The sequence below is a fragment of the Alnus glutinosa genome, chromosome 9 (assembly GCF_958979055.1).
Source record: "Alnus glutinosa chromosome 9, dhAlnGlut1.1, whole genome shotgun sequence".
Classification (NCBI taxonomy): domain Eukaryota; kingdom Viridiplantae; phylum Streptophyta; class Magnoliopsida; order Fagales; family Betulaceae; genus Alnus; species Alnus glutinosa.
In genome coordinates, this window is record NC_084894.1 from 25,329,973 (window position 1) to 25,338,705 (window position 8,733).

An 8,733-nucleotide genomic window follows, 5' to 3' on the forward strand; every position below is an offset into this window, starting at 1 on the left:
TATAGAGCTTACATATGAAATACAATCCTAATCAAATCACTTAATTTATGAAGACTCAATATCATTAAATCTTTAAAGTCAAAGTAATATAATCTTTATCAAATACAATATAATTCTCATCAAATCCTTAACTTCAGGATAATCCAAATATACTCAACCAAGCTTCACCACACAAATTCATAACATTCTTCCATACTCTGCTATATGAAAAGAACAAGGGATCCTTATTCTCAATTCCACACATGCAAAAAGCATAATGCACATTTCCCCTTTAAAGCCCCATTTCATAAGCTTTATTTCTAGTTTTTTTTTTTTTTTTTTTGACATATCCACACAAGAGGGAGAGGGAGTTTGAACTAGAGACCTCCGCTTCATGAGACGTGATTCCCGGCCAATTGAGCTACCCCTTGAGGACTATTTCTAGTAATTAAAGCATCCTCAGTTGACAACCAAGTAATAATAGAATTTTAAGATTGTATATGTTTTCATATGATATATATATTGTCGTGTTACTTAAAATTTTAAATAACGTGTCATTCATTATGTATATACTTTTAGATACAAGGAAACAAAATCTTAACCTTAGAAATAATTATTTTCCGTTTCACTTGACATGAAGAGATCTTATTCCCAATTTTTCTCTCTTTTTTCCTTGTAAAATACTTGATTTAGTTGATGAAGGCTCGAGGGATCGGATGACCCACAATTAATCCATTGTTCTAACAAGCTTCAAATAAACTAAATCAAGAAAGAGAAATCAATGAACGTTCCAAACAAGAAATGAAGTGCAGAAAGTTGTCTTCGGAGGGTCAACATAAAAGAGATTTCAATTCAGTATTTTTTAATAATTTTTCTTTTTATTTGCTAGTGCGAATATTAACGAATTCTATCAATTTTTTTTAACAATAAAAACCATTTTTTTTTTTTATCCTAGGAAGTGATTAATCACTTTTTAAAACCCAAAAAATTATTTGTCCGAACCTCAAACCAAATAAATTTATCCCTTAATCAAAAATGAAAAATAAAACTTCAACAAAAAACAGAGGTAGTGAGGGCCAAAATTGGGCCGAGCCGAAGAGATCTCATATCGATTCTACTTCCAGTTCCAGTCTTAGAAGCGCCCGGTCCACACCTCAAAAAAAAAAAAAACCGCCCGGTCCAGTCTTCGTGAAATCCCACGAAAATTCGCGAATTTGCGAGTAAAGTTCGTTAGCCAAGCCGCCAAACAATTTACTCTCGAAAGTACTAGAATAGTCATTTAAATTAGTTTAAATACCCAACCTATCCCTTCTCCAGCAAACCATCGAGTCCCAACAGCGATTCCAATCAAGTCTCTCATCAAGCACACAGTACCAATTTCGTTTTCAGTCATCAAGCAGAAAATTCGTCGCGAGAATGTCGATCATACCAAGCTTCTTTGGTGGCCAACGCAGCGGCGTCTTCGACCCCTTCAAGGATTTTCCTTTCCTCTCTTGTCCTGAATTTTCTCGGGAAAATTCTGAGTTTGTGAACGCCAGAATCGACTGGAAGGAGACCCCAGAAGCCCACGTGTTCAAGGCCGATTTTCCGGGGCTGAAGAAGGAGGAAGTGAAGGTTGAGATTGAAGAGGACAGAGTGCTCCAGATCAGCGGAGAGAGGAGTGTGGAGAAGGAAGACAAGAACGATACGTGGCATAGAGTGGAGCGTAGCAGCGGCAAGTTTATGAGGAGGTTCAGGCTGCCGGAGAATGTGAAGATGGATGAGGTGAAGGCGTCCATGGAGAACGGGGTTCTAACGGTCACTGTTCCTAAGGAGGAGGTCAAGAAGCCTGACGTTAAAACAATTGAAATTTCTGGTTGAACATGTATCCGTTTGTTTGTTTTGGTCCTAAATTAAAATTGTTTGATAAATGTAAAAGTATTTGTTTACGATAGATAATTAAATAAATAAATAAAATTTGGATTTGCATATCGATGTTTTCAATTTGTTTTTTATTAAGAGCAATAGTGGTTTTTTTAAATAAATAAAAAAAAAAAGAAAAAAAAAAAAAGAAATGCTAGAGCATCTTCTAGTGTTTTTTTAGTGTTCTCCTGGAATGGTATAGATATAATTAAAAAATTACATCTATGTCATTTTAGATAGCATATATGTAATTTTTTAATCAAAAAAATTACATAGATGTAATTTCTAGTGTTCTCCTGGAATGGCATAGATGTAATTAAAAAATTTCTAGTGTTCTCCTAGAATGGCATAGATGTAATTAAAAAATTACATTTATGTCATTTTAGATGACATATATGTAATTTTTTAATCAAAAAAATTACATCTATGTCATTCTAAAAGAACACTAGGAAAACACCAAAAAATGCTCTAGCATTTCTCAAAAAAAAAAAAAACAAATCAATTTAAGAAATTAAATAACTTTTTATTTTCATATTTAAATCCACTTTACATTATTAGCTTCTTTCATGATTTCATATTATTTACAATTTTAAAATACGTTAATTTCATTATGGATGTCATGTTTTAGAAAACCTTCAAGATTAAGACTTTTTTGTTCTTATTTCTTTGCAAACTACCATTGTCTACTGATTTTAAAATTAAATAAAAAAAAATAACAATATTTCCATATATTTGAAATTGTTATTGGAAAATAATGAAATTGGAGGAGAATAAAGGAATTTAAATTTGACTAATATTTGAATACGGAAATTGAAAGAGAAAATAAAAACTTATTAAGAAATGAGTATGTAATTGAATAAAATATTTAAAGACTTTTCATTTTCTAAACATTTATTTTTTTTTTCCCATTTTATTTTGAACGTTGGACTTCGATTATAAATGTTGTATTTTTGAACGTTGTGTGTGAACCTGAAACAACCCATATGAGAGAGAGAGAGAGAGAGAGAGAGAGGGGAAAAAATCACATATCTCATGCAATGGCGATTCAGATGGCAATATGAACTTGGGATCATAATTTACTGCTAATTAGTTGTCCCTTGTAAATTATGATGGGAATTTTGGTCAAAAATATCTAGAAAAATGCTAGAACTCTTTTTATGCTCCATTTGTTTCAGCGTAAAATGATTTCTGTAAAATGATTTCGACATTTTTCGGTGTATGGTAGGGACGAAAATAATAGTCAACCGGAAAATGATTTCTATTTAACAAAAAATGCTTAGTAAATTTCAGAAAATGATTTACGCTTTTTAAAAACATAAATCATTTTCTGAAAACGCCAGACGCATTCGACCCATTTTAAACGACACAATCAACCTTCACGTTCAAGCAGTCGACCATCACCGAAATCTTGCTAATACCGAAATCAGACAACATCAGGTCAATATCGCCCGAATCCGGCTACGGAATCCGGTCAGCCCAGATTCTGGCGACCAAATTGGTCTCATTCCGGCCATCTGGCCGAAATCTGGCCAGAACGGCCAGATTTGTCCAAATAGGCCGGATCCTTGCCTGCTGGTCGGATTTGGCTAGAAAATCCTGACCAGAACGGCTGGATTCTGGCCGTATCTGGCCAGAACGGGTGGATTCCAGAGGTTCTGGCAGATTTCGGCCAGTATGCCGGAGTCCGGCCGTTCTGTGCCGGATTCCGACAATTTTGGCCGGAATCCGGTCACTTTCGCCAGAATTCGGCCAACCTAGATTCTGACGAAACTGTCCGGATTCCGGCCCTTATCTTGGATTGCCAGAATTCGATAAAAGTGGCTGGAATTCTGTCGGTCAGTGACGGAATTTCGTCTTCGATGATTTTTATATTATTTTACATTAATATTTATATGTTTTGAATAAAAATTGATTTTTATAGGTTAATATGATTGAATAAAAATATGAAAAATATTTGTGATTTTCCGTACACGCCAAACACCGAAAAATGCTTTCGGCGAAAAATATTTTCCAGAAAAATGATTTCCCTGAAACCATTTTACAACAAAACTATTTTACGTCGAAACAAACGGAGCATTAGTATTCTTTTGGTATCTATCATGAAGGACGTAAATGTAATAAAAAATTGAATCAATATCATTCAAAAGGACATAGTTGTAATTTTTTTAAGAATGTCTTTAATATTATTTGATTCTCTTATTTAATACTATTAATTTTTTAAGGCTTATTTCAAGAATGGAATGTTGAAAAATTAAATAATATTAATGAACTTTTAATTGATTATTACAATAATTAGAAGCTCTAATTAAAGAATATTGATTATAATTAAACCTTCAAATATTTTTTTATTAAAAAAAAAATCTTATTATTTGTCATTAATTGGGGCCCTTTATAAAACATACTCCAGGAATCACTCAAACTCTCCTCCCATTAATAAGAGTAATGATTCACTACCACCTAAATATACAACTTTTCACCATTTTGTCTATGTGGCAAGGTGGTCACCACCTTAATTTATTTTTAAAAAATAAAAAAAAAAATCAAAAAGTAGTAGGGGACCACCTTGCCAATGTGACAAGGTAGTAAAAAGTTGTATATTTGAGTGGCATTGAATCATTATTCCATTAATAATCTTATTATTTGTCATGAGTAATGATTCACTACCACCTAAATATACAACTTTTTACCACCTTGCTTATGTGGCAAGCTGGTCCCCCACCTTAATTTATTTTTAAAAAATAAAAAAACTCAAAAAGTAGTGGGGGACCACCTTGCCACATAGGCAAGATGGTGAAAAGTTGTATCTTTGGGTGGCATTGAATCATTACTCATTTGTCATTAATTAGGGCCCTTTGTAAAACATACTCCAGGAATCACTCAAACTCTCCTCCCATTAATAATCTTATTATTTGTCATTAATTGGGGCCCTTTATAAAACATACTCCAGGAATCACTCAAACTCTCCTCCCATTAATAATCTTATTATTTGTCATTAATTGGGGCCCTTTGTAAAACATACTCCAGGAATCACTCAAACTCTCCTCCCATTAATATATATATAAATATATTGTCCCACAATTAACCTATTAAACATTTTTTTGTCGCTTTTATACGAGTAATGCTATAAGCCTATAAATCACATTTTTATTTCACAATTATGTACAATAGTGACGTAGTAACTTCAATATGTCTTTGTTAAAAATAAAAATTTAAAGATTGGTTAAGACTATCTTATCAGCATTGTAAAATAATTGTGCGATAAAAATATGATTTACAAGGTTACTCTGGCACGTAATTTTAATTGTATTGCAGTTGTATAACTGTCTACTAAATATCATTACTCTTGATTATTTAGGCTTCAACTCGTTTGGTTCGCAGAATAGACCTATGTAATACAATGACTATTCCTATGAAATATTCATTACTTTGTTTGGTAGGATAAGGGCTTATTCTTTGAAATAATTATTTCCATTTGTATAACTATTCCCTCACGAATATGAATACATATTCTTCTAAAAAAACATAGTTATTTCTTAAAGAATAGACTACATTTTTTTTATTAAAAAAAAAAAAAAAAAAAAAAAAAAAAAAAAAAAACCTTTCATTATTTTATATTTTCTCTCTACATTTTCCAGGCCACCTACCAGTTTTCAATTTTTTTTTTTTTTTAGTTGAGTTATATATATAAAAAAATAAATAATGTGAGCAAGTTTTTAGTAATTTTGATTGGATTCTAATTAAAGTATATTTATTTTTACAAAACTAAGTAGTAGAAATAGTTGTTGTGTTCTACTCTTTTTTCAATTCCGTATTTTTTAATAATTTTTCTTTTTATTTGCTATCAATTTTTTTAACAATAATTTTTTTCTTTTTTTAATCCTAAGAAGTGGTTAATCACTTTTTAAAACTTAAAAAACTATCTATGTAACCCTCGAACCAAATCCCTTAATTAAAAAAGAAATGCTAGGGGTACTTAAACTTTTACAAAGAGAGTTTTACTAATTGACGTGACATGTTATACAAATGCAAAAATACCCTTCATCAGTTATGAGAAAAATGGGCCAGATCCTCTTCCCATCGCCGGATTCAGTTCTCGCCGCGCAACCCTGTTCTCCAGCCAAAACAGTCGAATCCTGGCCGTTCCAAGACAGAACGGCCGAATCCAGGCAGGCTGGACAAATCCAGCCGTTCCCTGGCTAGAACGGCTGGATCCCGCCCGGCTGGACGGGATCTGGCTGTTCCCCAGACAGAATGGCCGGATCCCGCCCAACTGGACGAAATCTGGCCGTTCCCGGCCAGCTAGCGGGGATGGTCGGGATTTGGCCCTTTCCCGACCAAACTAGCCGGATTCTGGCCTATTTGGACAGGGATTAGGTCGTCGAGGTGAGTGGTCGGGAATTTCCGGCGGTATGCTGTGTTTCCGGCGTGGTATATTCACTGATAGATGTAAGGGGCATTTTTGTCTTTATGTACTGAAACATTCTTTAATTCATTTTACTATTAAACTGATGTGGAGCCACTTATCAAGTTCCACATTAGTTAGTAAAACTCTTTTGGTAAAAATTTAAGTACACTTAGCATATCTCTAATTAAAAATGAAAAATAAAACGAAAACAAAAAACAGAGGCAGTGAGGGCCAAAATTGGGCCGAGCCGAAGAGATCTCATATCGATTCTACTTCCAGTCTTAGAAGCACCCGGTCCACACCTCAAAAGAAAAAAAGAAAGAAAAAAAAAAAATAGCGCCCGGTCCAGTCTTCGTGAAATCCCACGAAAATTCGCGAATTTGTGAGTAAAGTTCGTTAATCAAGCCAATTTACTCTCGAAAGTACTAGAATAGTCCTCTAAATTACTTTAAATACCCAACCTATCCCTTCTCCAGCAAACCATCGAGTCCCAACAGCAATTCCAATCAAGTCTCTCATCAAGCACACAGTACCAATTTCGTTTTCAGTCATCAAGCAGAAAATTCGTCGCGAGAATGTCGATCATACCAAGCTTCTTCAGTGGCCGACGCAGCGGCGTCTTCGACCCCTTCAAGGATTTTCCTTTCCTCTCTTGTCCTGAATTTTCTCGGGAAAATTCTGAGTTTGTGAACGCCAGAATCGACTGGAAGGAGACCCCAGAAGCCCACGTGTTCAAGGCCGATTTTCCGGGGCTGAAGAAGGAGGAAGTGAAGGTTGAGATTGAAGAGGACAGAGTGCTCCAGATCAGCGGAGAGAGGAGTGTGGAGAAGGAAAACAGGAACGATACATGGCATAGAGTGGAGCGTAGCAGCGGCAAGTTCATGAGGAGGTTCAGGCTGCCGGAGAATGTGAAGATGGATGAGGTGAAGGCGTCCATGGAGAACGGGGTTCTTACGGTCACTGTTCCTAAGGAGAAGGTCAAGAAGCCTGACGTTAAAACAATTGAAATTTCTAGTTGAACTTGTATCCGTTTGTTTGTTTTGGTCCAAAAATAAAATTGTTTGATAAATGTAAAATTATTTGTTTGCGATAGATAATTAAATAAATAAATAAAATTTGGATTTGCGTATCGATGGTTTCAATTTGTTTTTTTTATTAAGAGCAGTAGTATTTTTTTTTTTTTTAAAAAAAAAAAAATCAATTTAAGAAATTGAATAACTTTTTGTTTTCATATTTAAATTCACTTCACATTAGCTTCTTTCATGATTTCATATTATTTACAATTTTAAAATACGTTAATTTCATTATAGATATCATGTTTTAGAAAACCTTCAAAGTTAAGACTATTTTTTTTCTTTTTTCTTTTTTGGCAAACTACCATTGTCTAGTGATTTTAATTTCTTAAAATTAAATAAAAAAAATTGTTGTTGGAAAATAATGAAATTGGAGAAGAATAAAGGAATTCAAATTTAAATAAGATTTGAATAAGGAAATTGAAAGATAAAAATGGAATCTTATTAAGAGATGAGTTTGTAATTGAATAAAATATTTATTTATTTATTTATTTTTTTTTTTTAATCTTTTTAACATTTAATTGTTTTTCTCATTTTATTTTGAATGTTGGACTTCGATCATAAATGTTGTATTTTTGAACGTTGCGTGTGGACCGAAAGCAACCCATATGAGAGAGACGGAAAAAAAAAATAAAAAAACACGTCTCATGCAATGACGATTCAGTTGGCAATATGAACTTGGGATCATAATTTATTCCTGATTAATTGTCCCTTGTAAATTATGATGGGAATCTTGGCCAAAAATATCTAAAAAAATGTTAAAATTTCTTCTAGTGTTTTTATGGTGTATATCTGAAATAATATAAATGTAATTAAAAAATTACATTCATGTCATCCAGAATGATATAGATGTAATTCTTTAAGAATGTCTTTAATATTATTTGATTTCCTTATTTAATTCTATCAATTTTTTAAGACTTATTTCAAGAATGGAATGTTGAAAAATTAAATGATATTAATGCATTTTTAATTTATTATTACAATAATTAGAGGCTCTAATTAAAGAATATTGACTATAATTAAACCTTCAAATATATTTTTATAAAGAAAATTCTTATTATTTGTCATTAATTGGGGCCCTTTGTAAAACATACTCCAGAAAATCACTCAAACTCTCCTCCCATTAATATATATATATACCCAACTTGTCCCACAATTAACCTATTAAACATTTTTTGTCGCTTTTATTTTACAATTATGTACAATACTCACGTAGCAACTTCAATATGTCTTGTTAAAAATAAAAATTTAAAGATTGGTTAAGACTATCCCATTTGCATTGTAAAATAATTGTGCGATAAAAATATGATTTACAAGGTTATTCTGTCACATAATCTTAATTGTATTGCAGTCGTATAACTGTATACTAAATAG

General features: G+C 32.7%; 2 protein-coding genes across 2 annotated transcripts; both read left to right on the plus strand.

Annotated features, from left to right (window-relative positions):
- Nucleotides 1-1,290: 1,290 nt before the first annotated feature.
- LOC133877569 (class I heat shock protein) lies at nucleotides 1,291-1,947 on the plus strand. Its single transcript, XM_062315930.1, has one exon. The coding sequence runs from the start codon at nucleotides 1,396-1,398 to the stop codon at nucleotides 1,837-1,839; it is 444 nt and encodes a 147-aa protein (XP_062171914.1). The 5' UTR covers nucleotides 1,291-1,395; the 3' UTR covers nucleotides 1,840-1,947.
- A 4,762-nt stretch (nucleotides 1,948-6,709) lies between these two features.
- LOC133877571 (18.5 kDa class I heat shock protein-like) lies at nucleotides 6,710-7,415 on the plus strand. The gene has a single exon (XM_062315931.1). The coding sequence runs from the start codon at nucleotides 6,862-6,864 to the stop codon at nucleotides 7,303-7,305; it is 444 nt and encodes a 147-aa protein (XP_062171915.1). The 5' UTR covers nucleotides 6,710-6,861; the 3' UTR covers nucleotides 7,306-7,415.
- The last annotated feature ends 1,318 nt before the right edge of the window (nucleotides 7,416-8,733 follow it).